At 48.2% G+C, this 14,959-nt stretch overlaps 2 protein-coding genes across 4 annotated transcripts; one reads left to right on the plus strand and one right to left on the minus strand.

The window, feature by feature from the left end:
- Window positions 1-178: 178 nt before the first annotated feature.
- Window positions 179-5,473, minus strand: fads2 (fatty acid desaturase 2). 2 transcript variants are annotated; one of them, XM_060061978.1, is made up of 13 exons: window positions 5,169-5,462; window positions 4,049-4,352; window positions 3,680-3,790; window positions 3,044-3,241; window positions 2,649-2,750; window positions 2,398-2,523; window positions 2,225-2,285; window positions 1,994-2,070; window positions 1,684-1,781; window positions 1,498-1,594; window positions 1,305-1,384; window positions 931-1,056; window positions 179-594 (listed from the first exon to the last, which is right to left on the minus strand). In XM_060061978.1, the coding sequence occupies exons 2-13, from the start codon at window positions 4,262-4,264 to the stop codon at window positions 543-545; spliced, it is 1,344 nt and encodes a 447-aa protein (XP_059917961.1). In that variant the 5' UTR covers window positions 4,265-4,352; window positions 5,169-5,462; the 3' UTR covers window positions 179-542. The 2 variants fall into 2 exon arrangements, 1 of the variants encoding a protein (XP_059917961.1); XR_009527470.1 differs by lacking the exons at window positions 179-594; window positions 2,225-2,285 and having other exon boundaries at window positions 964-1,056; window positions 1,498-1,781; window positions 5,169-5,473.
- A 911-nt stretch (window positions 5,474-6,384) lies between these two features.
- Window positions 6,385-9,395, plus strand: LOC132465181 (leucine-rich repeat-containing protein 10B). 2 transcript variants are annotated; one of them, XM_060061986.1, is made up of 3 exons: window positions 6,385-6,473; window positions 6,638-7,181; window positions 7,475-9,395. In XM_060061986.1, the coding sequence occupies exon 3, from the start codon at window positions 7,707-7,709 to the stop codon at window positions 8,967-8,969; it is 1,263 nt and encodes a 420-aa protein (XP_059917969.1). In that variant the 5' UTR covers window positions 6,385-6,473; window positions 6,638-7,181; window positions 7,475-7,706; the 3' UTR covers window positions 8,970-9,395. The 2 variants fall into 2 exon arrangements, with proteins under 2 accessions (XP_059917969.1, XP_059917968.1); XM_060061985.1 differs by having other exon boundaries at window positions 6,638-9,395.
- Window positions 9,396-14,959: the final 5,564 nt, after the last annotated feature.

Consider the following 14,959-nt stretch of genomic DNA (forward strand, 5'->3'; position numbering starts at 1 on the left):
TAAAGATCTCATAATCCTCGTCTACCAAGAGAAAGGCTCTCAGCCCAAGGGAAAAGCTGGGTTTAAAGGACTGAATCCAAACAAGCAAATTCATCTAATCTGTATATAATAGGCGCCTAATAAACAAACAATAGAGTAAATATAAAAGTTTGAAAAAGCTATAGGAAAAAGGGGAGTGTTCACTATTCAGTCAAAACTTTATTGATAAACTTATCGTCCATGATCGATTAGAAAAAAACATTCACTGTTTGAACAAGTAACAATAAATGCACAAAATGTTATTTAAAATCATTCTTGCACAACAGAACTGTAAGGCATCGTAGAATACCCAAGGAGCTCTAGCACATCGTTGGAAATCCTGCACATCAAAGTAAACCAGATTGACTATAAATACAATAGTAAGAATAGATTGTTCCTGCACTACACCGTATTACAAAGCCACACGTACATCATTTATCTCTTAGGTAGTGCATGACGTTTTTCTTTTTGGTAAATTTCAAACAGCATGGTTTCAATTTGTGTTGAATTCCTTGTTGTTCTCCTCACTTATGGAGATAAGCATCCATCCAGAGGTCTCCTGAGTTCTTAAGCGACCTAGAAACACACACACAGGGAACAAAACAACAAAGCGAATGAACATCAATCAAACTACATCATAAACAATATAAATAAGGAATATAAGTCAAAATACACCATGAGCAGTAAAATTAATGAATATAAAAAAAAAGAAAATACATCATGATAACCGTCTGAGATACGAGGACACTAAAGTCTTTTGTGTGATGGATTTGATCCATATCCATTATATTCTAGTAATTGAACTGCCTGACAACTCCCTCCCTTCACCTCTGGTCGCCCCTCTATTGTAAGGCTTTCATTCCCAGCATTCAACCCAGCGACCCGCCCTCGTGTTAAGATGACCCCGCCTACCGCACGACGTCGGCCACGCCCCGCCACAGCGTCTTCTCCTGGTACGGGATGCCGTGCTTCTCACACAGCGCTCGCACCAGCGGAGCCAGCACCTGGTAGTTGTGCCTCGGCATGGTGGGAAACAAGCTGCAGCCAGACATGGGGGAGGAGAGAACAGTAACCATGGTAACACGTCTCAGTTTCATCAGTGTTAGGAGACCAGTGGAGCAGTCTGCACAAACTCTCCCGACGATTGAGTGGGGAAGTGTGCAGACGGATTCGGTGTGGAGAAGCGATTAGGGGACTGGATACCTCTGCCTCTATCTCTGTGTTCGTATAGCAAACAGAGTGAAGTTACAGTTATAGCTTGCAAAGCAGATTGTGGTGTCACTTACTGGTGCTCGATTTGAAAGTTCAGATGTCCGCTGAACCAGTCGTTGAAGCAGGACTGTTCTATATTACAGGTGGCGCTCAGCTGAGGGGGGGGGGGGGGGGGGGGGGGGGAGAGAGATTACCAACACAGCAGCAGCAGCAGGACTCTGAAGTACCCCCCCTTCTGAGTGTGTTTGATGAGCTCCCTGTGCGTACCTGCATGCTGAGCCAGTCCTGCTGCTTCTCGTGGTCTATGTTCATCGGCAGATGATTCATCTGGGTCACCCACACGAACCAGTGGCTCTCCAGGAACCTGGCACACACAGGGAACAGAGCAAAGGCATGTCCAACGTCTGAATGGCATTCGGAGGGCCGAAACGGTGCGGTGTAAAGATGGATGACCTGACAAAGCTGATGAGGGCCACAGAGCCCAGCAGGCCGTAGAACGGAGCGTAGCAGCAGAAGTAGCGCAGATAGTACGACATGGACCAGGCCAGGTCCTGCACGACAAGAGCACAGGCTTTTGGGCACACATATATATGCTTACAAATGTAACTGCGCTAATGATTCATAACCATCAAAACTTATTTTATCTTTTGAATAGCATCATTGGATCACGCTACATGCTTTTTCAATACATAAACCATATAATGGCTAGGGTTTATTTGTGTCATAATACAGAGGAGTTAAAGAATGAATCTTGAAGTCATACCACCCAGTCCCGTCGAGAGAACATGGCCCGTAATATCTGGATGTGGAAATACACCGGGATGAGCAGTGGGGGTCCGACTGAAGGAGCCAAAGACATACTCATGAAGGATCACAAAGGCACCGACAGTTCAAATAGTTTCGGGCAATTCAACATGCTTTTTCTTTAAGTGGCAATTCAATGGATTTCAAATACTTCTAAGAAAATATAAAAAATGAATCAAAGAAAAAATACCTAAAAAGAAGTACTGGTGTTGGTGGTGATAGGGCATGTATTTAATCTTTTTAATGCCATACTGCAATGGAAAACAAACAGTCAGTTGAGTCGGAGCACACCAGGGCCCAGATGAATTACATGGAACTGTGTCATAACCAGGTCACATGGCTTCCTGTGCTGGTCTTCCTCACCTCCACTGGCTGGATATCCCCAACCACAAAGACATGCAGCATGTTGACGTCCGGGTCCTTGCTGAAGACGTTGGGCTTGGCGTGGTGCTGGAAGTGTCTGTGGTTCCACCAGTTTCCAGAAGCACCCTAGGGAGACAGAACTCAGGACTTCAGTGTGCAATAGCCTCGAGGTGGACTGTGAGAACAGGATGGCGTTGATCATTGAGCGTCACGATCTCTTATGTGTGAGGAGGTACAGAGGGACATGACACCTTGAGGTGACCGATGATGAACTTGTGGAATATGTGATTCCAGCGGGAGAGCTTGAAGACAGACAGGTGACCAAAGTCGTGCTGCAGCCATCCAGCCTGGGCCTACGATAGGAAAATGATAAACAGTACATGAGACTTCATCCATTCAGAACATCAATGTGATTCATTCTTTTAAAGATCCATTTTTGCAATTTTATGCTTTATGGTAGAGTGAGATAGACAGGCAGGTATGGGAGAGAGAGGGGATTAAATGCAGCAAAGGAGCACGCACGGGCAGGAATGGAACGCGGGTCACTGCGATCAGAACTAGGCCTTAATGGTACATTCTTTCTTTGACCTAATAATCCCATCTATTCATTCGTTCATAAGTCACACAACAACCCTCTCCCTGTCACCTGAGCGACAGCCAGAATGAAGGAGCAGAGCAGCGTGGCGCTCCAGCCGGTCCCCCAGAGCCACACGCTCATCCAGGCCAGCAGCTCCAGCAGCAGGATGTGGCCCAGGTGGAGGCAGAAGAAGAGGGGCTGAGCCTGGAACAGGCCCAGGCCCTCCGCCCGGGTACGCAGCGCCTGGAAGTCCTCCACCACCGCTGCCTGCAGACCGGGCCGAGGGGGCCGGAGCGGGGAGGGAAAGGGACCATCACTACGGCGCATACTGTATTCAGTGACGCTGCACATAAACAAATGCAGGCTGTCATACGATTAGGTTGTAATCATAAATGAAAAAGGAGAGAATATAAGTATACATTTTAAATACATATATATAAATATATAATAAATATATGCAAACAAAGTGTTTGTTTATTCAAGAGGTAAGAATAAAGGGGTAATGAATCAAAGTAAGCAACTAAAAGTGTTCTATGGAAAACACTTGCAGACTAATGAATAAAAATCCCAGCATTGCATGGTTTGACTTACTCATTAGGAGGAGGTTCAGCCCATGTGCGTGGTGCTATAATATACGGCTGCAAAAGAAACTGCCAAAGTGATTTGATGCTTCGTAAAGAAGAATATTCCAAAAGCGACACTAACATTCTTGTTGCGGTCCTGGCTGGGCTCGGTCACAGCCAGCTCTCCGATCAGCAACGGCTTCAGGAACTTCTGCACCAACTTCGGGTTGGGATGGAAAGCAAGAAAGGCCTCCTGCACGATAAAAAAAATAAAAGCAAGACAGAACCGTCAACTTAAGTGACGTGCTATGTTAAGACCGATTCTGCGTGATCTGACGGAGGACGGTTTTTAAAGCTGTTGTACTACAATGTACTAGAACTGAGGATCCCTTTCATTGAGACTGTACCGTGAGGCATGCTGAACAGGAGGACTTGTGTATTTGTTAGCAGTAGCAGCGCTAGTGACGGTAGAGCTCATGGAAAAGCCCCAATTATAAAAAGCAGTGGTTACCGTGGCGTCCTCTCCGGCATAGTGGCTGATGACCCTGAGCCCCCCTGGGTGCCTTTTGGCCCACTGGGTGACGTTGTACACCTTCCTATTGATGACGAGCCACTGGTCGTTCCTATGGCAATGCTTCTGCACCTCGTCCCAGGTGTACACACTAGCAGCCCGCCCGCCGCAGGCACTCGTCTCCACCGGCTCTGTCAGCTGCCCTCCGCCTCCCATCGCCGCTGAGCTGAGTGCTGTCTCTGACCCGAACCGATGACCGCTCGACTGGAAGGTAGGTGCCGAGTGCTGAGCTTACGTTTTCCACCTAGGTGCAATAACAGCAGGGTCAAGTTAGAGTCCGGAGAAGCAGCAGGACATGTTTATCGCGGTAGATCCAGCCCTGGGCCCCTAGGAGACAGATATGTCTATCTATGTCTCTGTAGGTCCGCCCCGTAAGAGACAGAGATTTCTATCTATGTAGGTCCGGCCCCTAAAAGACTGACATTTATATCTCTGTAGGTCCGGCCCCTAAGAGACAGACATTTATAGCTCTGTAGGCCCGCCACTTGGCCCCTAGGAGACAGACATGTATATCTCTCTAGGTCTACCCTCTAGGAGACAGACATGTATATCTCTGTAGGTCCGGCCCTGAGCCACTAAGAAACAGACGTGTATCTCTGTAGGTCCGGCACCGGGCCCATAAGAGACAGACATGTATACTCTGTAGGTCAGGCCCCGGGCCCCTAAGAGAGCACCGGGCTTCAAGAGGCGAGGACCAACTCTAACCTGTTGCTCTGCGCACGTTAACCAGACAAACGAGTGTAACTCTAGTAAGGTCAGAGACCACAGAAATGTCTTCGGGAATAATTGATGATGAAAAAAGAGAAGTGACATGGTTTGGCGTGGCAACTACGACCGTTTATGCCGGCATCGACACGTTGCAGAAGCATCCGATAATAACAGCTCGATTAAATGGACTATGCGTTTGTTACAATTACATCACCAATAATGTAATAGGGCCTATGTAATTATTGAATATCTTCATGTCCATTTCGCGTTCAAATGGCCTTCTAATTCTAGATCACTGGTCAGCGAGTAGACAGATGCAACAGTTAACGCAGACATCGCATGGGTTACTTACTTCAGAGAATAAAGGCAACGTGCGTCCACTGGAGTCCAGGAATCCTTCCTCTGCTGCAATCAGATCAGCACAATGACGCCCGTTTAGGCTCACCTTTCGCCGAGATCATTCCTAATAGTTCGCCTCCAATTGGATCTTCTGCCCTAACGCGTTCACTCGCAGATTCACCCACTCATTCACTCTAAATTCCGAGCGATCATTCGAGGGATGGTGGGCCAATCCGCGCGTATCCCGGACCAATCCGCGCGTATCCCCGACCGCTGGCATATTCGCAATTGGCTCAATGAAATCCATCCCAAAATGTGGCGTGCGTGTGGCGTGCGTTTCAGCAGAGTACAGTTGAACTGGAAATGCTGGTACATTGCATTTGCATTGGTAAGGCATACTAATTTGGCCAAAGTGACTTCAACAACGAGGATATAGCCAAATAGTGAAAGAATCAGTTGAGTCCATAACAATTAGTCTAAAAATGCTGATGAATTAAGTCTTATTCATCTGTATTTAAACAGACAGCGTTCTTTCTTCACAATTTAGATCTAGAATATTGTTGGAAAATGTGTTGGAAAATGCAAGCAAAATCATCCAAATTCACAATTGCATAACATTTTGCTCTACATTACATTTACATTCCACAAGTTGTGTGGATAAACCCAGACAGTCGTCTGCTGACGCGTCGTCTGAAGGTACACAGGGACACCAACAGATGGTGCTAGTGTCCTCTATTAAAAATACACCTTTCTCATCCTCGTTTGACCTCCAAAACCCAAATCTTTGGTGAAAGCAACCAAAATCCCGAGCAGATTTTGCTGAATTTGCTTATTCAAATTTAAATAATAGGCCTACACATAGACACACAGTAGTCGCAGGGTGGACAATAACCGTCTCCCTAACCGCATGCATCATTAGCCAGCTGAATCACACAATGATTTAAATCGTCCCAAATTTGCTTAGGCAAAATGTATTTTGCCGAAGCAAACTGGAAGTGAGGTGATCAAACTTGAAGTGAAGTTATGTAGCCTACTGCATTGTCAAGCAGGGGGTCACTTGGGGGTCGTTCCGATTTAAAGTGAACGTTTGCAGATAAAGTGGGTTTTGATAGCGCACCGCATCAGACAGCAGTACCCTCCAGTTCCCATGCCTGTCCCACCGGATCCCAGCGGCGCCCCTCAGTGTGTCGGCCCCCCCGTGTCATGCGTTGTGACTCAGCTCGGCTGCGGAGCCGCACAACCCAGCAGCAGCCCGTCAGTCAGTCAACTTTTCTCATGGCCGCCAAACCCGAGAAAAAGAGCGACGATAACATGTGATGTGGGACAAATTCAACAGAAAATATGCAGCAATTTTATATAAGCGTCATCTGGAGTGCGACGCAACAACGCTGATATTACAGCCTGTGCATGCCACCATCTCCAATACCTCATTCTGACATTTAATATGCACGCTCATTTGTTTCTCCTTTCTTTCATAATCAGGCAATCACGCGGGGACGCGCACACGGACACTGGAGACCACGTGATCCCCTTCCCATACTGGTTGCTAAGGGAGGCAGAGAGAGGGAGGCGAGTACGGTCGACCGTAAATCTCCCACTGATGGACGTGAAATGCAGAAGTGTGCAACCGTTGAACAGTTGGAGAAGTTGGCGCTACGTTTTCGCACGTCAATTTGACGTGCAGGTTTTTGACTTCGGGACGACGGCGACGTGTCGAGAGGGAGCCGCTCTAACTTGAAGGATGTACTTTTGTTAAATGGTTCTCTGTGCTGCCGGCCAGGTCATCGAACTACGTAGACGCGGAGCGGTGTGGTCTCATTTGGTTCAGCGGACAGGAAGAGCACGCAAGCGGCCACGGGACTGTTGCCTCAGCAGACTAATTTCTGCATGCATGCCCTCCTCTGTGCACACACATTTGGAATAACCTGCATCTGTCGAACTTTAGGGTTCAAGACCTCTCTGCTTCGCGCCGTGGGCACCATTGCACGCTGATCACATTTCATACAGTTCTCAAAAGTTGCAAAGGGTAAGGTGAAGAAATTGATTAAAAAAAAGGTTGTAACTGAAGCTCTATGATGCATTCTAGTAGGCCTAAGCTTAGGCTTAATTAAAATTAAGCTGCACTTTATTGGATTCACCCAAAATCGCCAGCGAATTGAATCGTATTATTACCACTATTACTATTATTATTACTATTACTACTACTATTACTACTACTACTACCATTATTACTACTCGTTAGATTATCCAGTGGGTGAGTAACCATCACACTAGTGACTCCCCTCTCCCCTCACCCTATCTAACCAAATGTGACTTTAGACAGTTCAATGAAGAGGAAAAAGAGACCCATGACATGCACTGTCCCCAGCCTGGGAGCCCGCTGTGAGAGCGTGTAGAGTCAGGACCAACATGCTGCCCCTCGCTGCTGGTACTGTGAGTGGGATCCACCAGCAAACAAACACATCCCGCCTGAGGGCTGACCTGACGCAGACCATACCCCATCCCCTGACCCCGTCTCCACTCGGATAGGAGAGTCGCCAAGGCACCGGTTATGGGCAGCTCTTCCAGCAAGGGAGAGGAGGAGGCGGAGGAGAAGGAGGAGGCGAAAGAGGAGGATGAGGAGACGGCAGAGGATATTGCAGAGAGGGCTGAAGCGAGGCACCGGAAGGAGGAGGAAGAGGAAGGGGAGCTGCCCCTGGGGGTCGACGACATGCTGGACAGCGGCGACCCCGTGCTGGACTTGTGCTACCGTAAATTCAAGAAGCTGCCCTGCCGGGTGTACACACTGATGCACCTGGAGAAGATCTACGCCTGCGGGAACCGCCTGAGGACCCTCCCGGAGCGCATCGCCAACCTGCAGGGCCTGCGCACCCTGGCGCTGGACTTCAACAAGATGGAGGACGTGCCCCCGGCCGTGTGCCAGCTGGTCAACCTCACCTGTCTCTACATGGGCAGCAACCGGCTGGTGTGCCTGCCGCCCGAGGTGCGCAACCTGCAGAAGCTGCGCTGCCTGTGGATCGAGAGCAACTACTTCCAGTACTTCCCCAAGCAGCTGTACGAGCTGCCCCACCTGCGCTCGCTGCAGATCGGGGACAACCGCATGAAGAGGCTGCCCAGCGACCTGGTGCGCATGGAGTCCCTGAAGGGCCTGTGGGTGTACGGCAACCGCTTCGAGGAGTTCCCCAAGGTGCTGCTGCGCATGGAGGGCCTGGAGGTGCTGGACCTGGACAAGAACAAGATCTCCAACTTCCCCAGCCTGCGGCGCCTCCCCACCCTGCAGCTGCTCTCCTACGACCACAACCCCGTGGAGGGGCCTCCCCGGGTGGGCGAGGAGGTGACATTGGTGGGAGAGGGGGCGGCCGAGGCCATGCAGGAGCGGGAGGACAAGAAGGAGCGGCGGAGGAGGGCGAAGGAGGAGGCGGCGGAGCAGCTGGCGCTGGCGGAGGAGGAGGAGCGGGTCATCCACGGCATCCTGAAGAACAGCGGCGCCAGCCCCGGGCGCGTGGCGAACGAGGCCGACGGAGACGGGGACGCTGCCGCCGACGGAGAGGAGGCGCCGGAGGAAGAGGAGGAGGTGGAGGAGGAGGAGGAGGAGGAGAGCAGCCCGTCGGAGCGAGCGGGCATGGAGTACGACAGCACCGGGCTGGAGTATGACGAGGAGGGGGTGGAGTACGAGACGGAGGAGCTGATCTGCGAGGCGGAGGGTCTGGAGTACGAGGGGGACGCGCTGGAGTACGACAGGGGCCGGATGGACTATGAGTACGAGGAGCGGGAGGAGGTTGAGGGGACAGGGAGACAAAATGGAGGGCGCTAGGAGCGCCGCGGGCTCTGATGGCGAGCCATGAAGGAATGATGACACTGCTTTTTCGGCTGAGGCAAAAGTTGCAATGGGATTGTAGTAAAAAGCTTTTTAGTGTTGTGAATCGGATGGTGCTGCTAATGTGTAACTTATTAACTGACCTGTGAAAATGAGTGAACTGGACATTATGAAATAATGGACTGAAGCACTTTTGACATCTCCAATCATTTGCTAATTGACAAGTCAGCAGAGGCCTCAGGTGACGGTTCGATGTGTGCTCTCTGAGCACCCTGTGTGTGTTTGTGGATGCATCTTTTTAGTTTGCCTCTTCAAGGAAAGGATATAATTTACAAAACAACTGATACAATGTGATGGGGTTTTTCTATTCTACTGAGTGTGAATAATATAACTTTCTTATTAAATATTTATTGAGTTCACCAAGTCAGTGTCAATGTTGTTGTTATAATTATTATTCATTTTTTTGGTCATTTCCCGGTAGTGAGCGCTCTGTTCTGTATCGGGGGGCCACAATAGCTCAAGCAGGATTAACGGAAATTGTACACACGTTGACCATGTTTATAAATGTATTGGAACATGAATTTGCAAAATATTTATGACACACTAACCAGCCCCCAAAGCCTTGTCAGTGTTGTGTATGCAGACGTGGGGCGTTCCGTGCCAAGAAGGACAGAGAGAGAGAGAGAGAGAGAGAGAGAGTGGGGGGACAGAGAGGACGATTATTAGAGCAGCAGCCAAGCAACCTCACCATAAAAAGGCATGTGGAGGCCTCGCTCTGCAGAGGTCTTCACAGAGCATCCCGAATCAAAAGAAACTGATCAATGAGTTTGTAATGATGTACTTTAGTTCATGTATCACAGCACCACATGACGCAAGAGCGCATTACAATTCTATTCTCATTCATCCCCCTTCTCTACTAATTCCACCCTAACTTGTTTAACCTACGCCGCGTCAAACTAAGTGTTGACCCTCGGTGCCCAGGGTGTAACCCCATCGTCTTTCTCTCCACGTATCGCTTCTCACGTCTCATTTGGTGACTGAAATATTTATTGGGTGCACTCGTGCCGCAGTGTATCAGATCCTGTCGCTGTGAGTTTCTGCTCCCAGCCAAGGGACCTCAGACCAGCCTCCACGCACAGCTCCTGTTTATATGATTAATACTTCATGATGTCCTAACTGTGATGTAAAATGATGTATCAGATCTGATAGGCCTATATGTATATATTTGTTTCCATACTGTACTATTTTTTTAGAAGGGCATTTTATGATGATGAATGATTTCTAGCACTGTCACTACACATAATCGCAGTCGGCAAGTGTGAAGTCCACACGTCAACCTAGATGCGTCTGTCTGTCTGTCTGTCTGTCTGTCTGTCTGTCTGTCTGTCTGTCTGTGTGCGTGCGTGTGTGCGTGCGTGTGTCTTTGTGTGTTTACGTAGCTATTTTCGCTACATCATGTCTAATAAGTCGTGCTGTGCTTTTACGAGTAGGCAGCATTGTAAATAAGCGACACAGCGGCTATGGCTAGCTATGGACTACGGCTCCTCGGGCCCCTCACCCCCGCCGCCTGTGTTCTGCCGCCGTGACTCGGTAGTAAAACACAGTGACAGATAACAGACGTACACGGGGACGGCAGGCGTCCGTGATTTAGTTATAATTATTTTAGCGGTGCGTTTACACTCGTATCATTCTCTGTAGGTCACAGCGGTGTCTTCTGTACCCGGGATCCATCAGCAGCTCTCTGTCTCTGTCTCTGTCTCTCTCTCTCTCTCTCTCTCTCTCTCTCTCTCTCTCTCTCTCTCTCTCTCTCTCTCTCTCTCTCTCTCTCTCTCTCTCTCTCTCTCTCTCTCTCTCTCTCTCTCTCTCCTCTCTCTCTCTCTCTCTCTCTCTCTCTCTCTCTCTCTCTCTCTCGCGCTCTCTCGCTCTCTCTCTCTCATGGCTTTCTACATGCCTCGCTCTACCCATAACTTTACCACAAGAAACCATTTAAATATTGAATCAGACACTGAATATTAAATCAGAGGACTCGATTGCTGCAGATGGAACAGAATGTGTTGTTTATTGTGTTTATTCAAATTAGTTGTAGGTTTCCATTGTTGTTATATATATATTTTTTCTATAACAATGTAAAGAGGGCCATGATTATGGGTGACCGTTATCTACCTTGCTTATATCCAGCCAGGGACACACGTATACATAATGTTGTTGAAAGTAGCCTAAATGCAGACACAATATCCTTATCGTACGCAAATCTTGCGAAATTTCCTCTATAATTCAACACACACATTTGCTAGTTCCCAGGCCCACACGGGTTCATTGGAGAAACATCTTTCCCAGGGGACTGGTTGTCGTGCTCCATCAGACTTGGGTTCTGTCCACGGAGGGTCCACCTGTTGAAGATCAACAGCAGGGGGTGCTGCAGGGTGGGTCTGAGTCAGGGGGCAGACGGCACCGTGCTGCAGTGTGTTGACTGTTGACATAAGTTTTTAGGTCAGTGAACTCAGAAGGGCAAGGAATTCCACAAGTTTCTGGGAGATGTCATAGGCTACTGTAATTAATACGTATAATTTCATGCAATTACATTTAAATAATCATATCACACTGTGTGTGAGTGTGTGTGTGTGTGTGTGTGTGTGTGTGTGTGTGTGTGTGTGTGTGTGTGTGTGTGTGTGTGTGTGTGTGTGTGTGTGTGTGCGTGTGTGTGCGTGCGTGTGTGTGTTCGTATTCCCTTCCCAGGCAAGACAAAAGGGACCTACTTTCTCCAGTAGCGGGTGATGAATTGTGAGCGACCCAGAGGTCTCTCCAGGATGGCTTGGTTTATCGGTTCGTTGAGGACAAACCCAGAGCTCTCCTACACAAAACACCAGTCCAATAACGGATCTTATTTACACTTTATTTATTACTTTATTTACAATGGAAAAAAAAGTGACAACAAACATATCAATCTTAACAATGAGGCATTGAGAGGAAATTAAATAGAGACGTTCAAAAATATCTACATTATTGATACTTTAATAAAATAAATAATAGCATATGCACTAACCTTTTTTCCTATGCAGCTCTGAGTGGATGTTCCTCCGGTCCCCGAGACAGCGCTCTAACGCAGCTCAGTAGGGGGGATTGATGTTTTTACCGTGAGGTCATTATATCTGCTGATCGGCAACATGACCGGGCGGGGGGGGGGTCTACTCGCGCGGTCCGCCGGTTGGGGCTTCGTCTCCCGCGTGAATCCCGTTTCCCGGGAATCTCTGCTCGGTTGGCGTCGCATTATTTCAGTGCCCTGAGACATGAGAGAGCAGAGAGACGCGCAGGTAGTTCACAGGTTGTTACATGATGAGTAGATAATACAACAGGACTCGTCCCTTTAGAGACCAGGTCATAGCCAAGGTCACTTTGAAGATAAAGGTTCTAGTGTAGCCTAATCCATCTTCGTCGTATAGGCCTACACGTTCCCGTCTGATGGATTTGACCCTGTGAAATAAACGGATAAATCCTAAAAGAATACCTACAAAATAATAGAAACATATAAAATCATACAGTTTATTCGCTTTTACCACCGCATAACACGGTTCTACTTAAACCAAAAAAAGACATAAATAATTATGATCCCAAAATAAATACAACGACGTTTGAACGATTTAATAATACAGATTATAACATGAAATCCAAACTGAGCAACCACCGAACCATGCGGGCTGTTTTCGGTTGAAATGTGATGAGCTCAAGGTCCTCTCCCTCGATGAAGGCGGTCTGGCCCCTGTGCCGTGCTATGACATGGCTCTGGGGGACTGGAGCAAAACGCAACGTTTCAAATGTCAAGTGTCATCCGTGGAACATGAAGCCAGAATCATCATCATTGCTAGTAAGTGTTTTTGGTATTTTAAGTCACTATACTTGCAGTGAATTTACATATTAAAGCAGTATTTTACCCGATTAGCCTCATTAGCTTATTGTCAGACACGTGAAGGGATGATTCTGCAAGGTCAAATAGTTATAGGCCTAATCCAAAATAAAATGACCTTCAGACCCTCTATAGAAAAAAACGAATTTAAACGTTTTTTGTTTAAAGAACATTCAGGCCAATTCCATTGTTTCAATGCAAGTGAAAGTGAACTGAGGTCAAAAATGTATCGTTTTATACCCAAGACGGGGTAATTGAATATTGGTGGAAATGATTCAAAATATGCTTAATGGGTTAACTATTGCTTTAAGGAGCAGGTAAGGGCGGCCATCCGGCTCAAGAATGATTACAGGGAGTTTGTGGACATGGGGGAATGAACCCAGGACCTTAATGCCGGAAATGAATCACCCTTGCCACTCCATATCCTGAAACTTACCATTTCCCCCTGGCATTTGAGCCGCAGAGCATCTGGTGTACTCTGTCTCCCTGCACATGCTCTTAAATAAAGAGAACTGACCATTAGAAACTGGTCTTTTCTATACGTTAAAACAGTTCTGTGTGGGAAGGTTTTGGTGTAGGGTTATATAGTTGTGATGAACGCCCACCCGTGTCTTGGGCTCAGTGGTCAGCTGCCAGTAGCCACTCGCTCTGGGCCAGTGGTTGTCACGGAGATTCATGAAGAACCCAACTCTGTCCACACCCACAAAGGATCGGTGAAGTTGCTTGTTTTGAGGTGTAAAACTATCCAATAATGGCAACCAGAGTGAAGCAATACATTGGAGCTTTTGCCGTATGTTTCTGCCTTCAGTTTCATCAGTGGACAGACATTTGTGGTTGGAGCTAGATCAGAAAATCTCAAACGTTAATTAATTCATTACTTTCATGTATTACACATGGTCAAATGTGAGAAGGTGAAATCCTCCCCCTTCTCACTGTCTCGCATTAGAGTAATTATTATTATTATTATTATTATATTGTGTGTGTGTGTGTGTGTGTGTGTGTGTGTGTGTGTGTGTGTGTATATATATATATTAGATTGGGCTGGTGTGAAGTTAGTCTTCCGTCCCGGTAGGGGGCAGTGTGGTAAGGTAGCTTTAGGTAAATGTTCACCCAACTAATGGTCTGGCCCATACGCCTTGATTGGGCCAATTGGCATTTCCCTATTTAAGGGCTGCTCATTTGGTGTTTCTCATGTTTTAATGAGAATAAAACTTCACTTTTCTTAGTCCTGAGTCCACTGCCCTCATTTTTGCCCACACTCCCAATATCCAGTTGGCCGTATCGCAGATACGTGGGGTGACCACGCCGGTCCCTCGCATTTAGTGGCAGTGGTGGGATCTTTTTTTCGACGCCATCTGAGAAACTGTAGAGACGAGGGGGAAGACGAGGACTCGGTGGACAGCGAGGACGAGGCCGAATCTGGCGGCGAATGGAGCAGAGGCTGTCCCGAGGGGTTCTACTGGAGATGGAGGAGGAAGACGGCCATGGAGAGGACCAGGCATCCGGCGGAGACCCGCTTGAGGGGTCTGACCTTGCCGCGGTGCGTAGGCTCTTGGAGCGGGAGGCGTCCAAGCAGGGGCAGCGCTGGAGAAGTGTCCAAATGCAGCTGAACCAACTCAAGGAGGATGTCGAGGCTGACCGGAGGCCTGCACCAGATCCAGCACGAGCTCCGGCATTGGCACATGCACCAGCACCTGCACCAGCAACTGCACCAGTAGCGCCTGTGACCTGGCCCAGGGCGGCCATTCCCAGGCTGGAAGAGGATGAGGACATTTGAGCAGTACCTCAGGACATTTGTGAGGTTAGCAATGGCTTTGGCTGACCAAGAGAGGATTGGGCCATCTTTATAGTACCCTACCTCGCCGGCAAAGCACGCAGCGCCTATGTGGCGATGAACATGGGTCATGCCACTGATCCCCTTGGTAAAGCGGCCTTTACTGTGATTGTGTAACAGAGGCTGCTAAGGGGGAGTCAGGGGTCGTGACCCCTTCGTTGTGGATCACCGCGGCTCACAGTGGCTGGGTAGCATGAAGGACTCAAATGCTTGCATCACCCGCTGGTTCTTGGCACTGCAACCATTTAGTTT

Source organism: Gadus macrocephalus, chromosome 9, assembly GCF_031168955.1.
Source record: "Gadus macrocephalus chromosome 9, ASM3116895v1".
In the NCBI taxonomy this organism is placed as follows: Eukaryota; Metazoa; Chordata; class Actinopteri; order Gadiformes; family Gadidae; genus Gadus; species Gadus macrocephalus.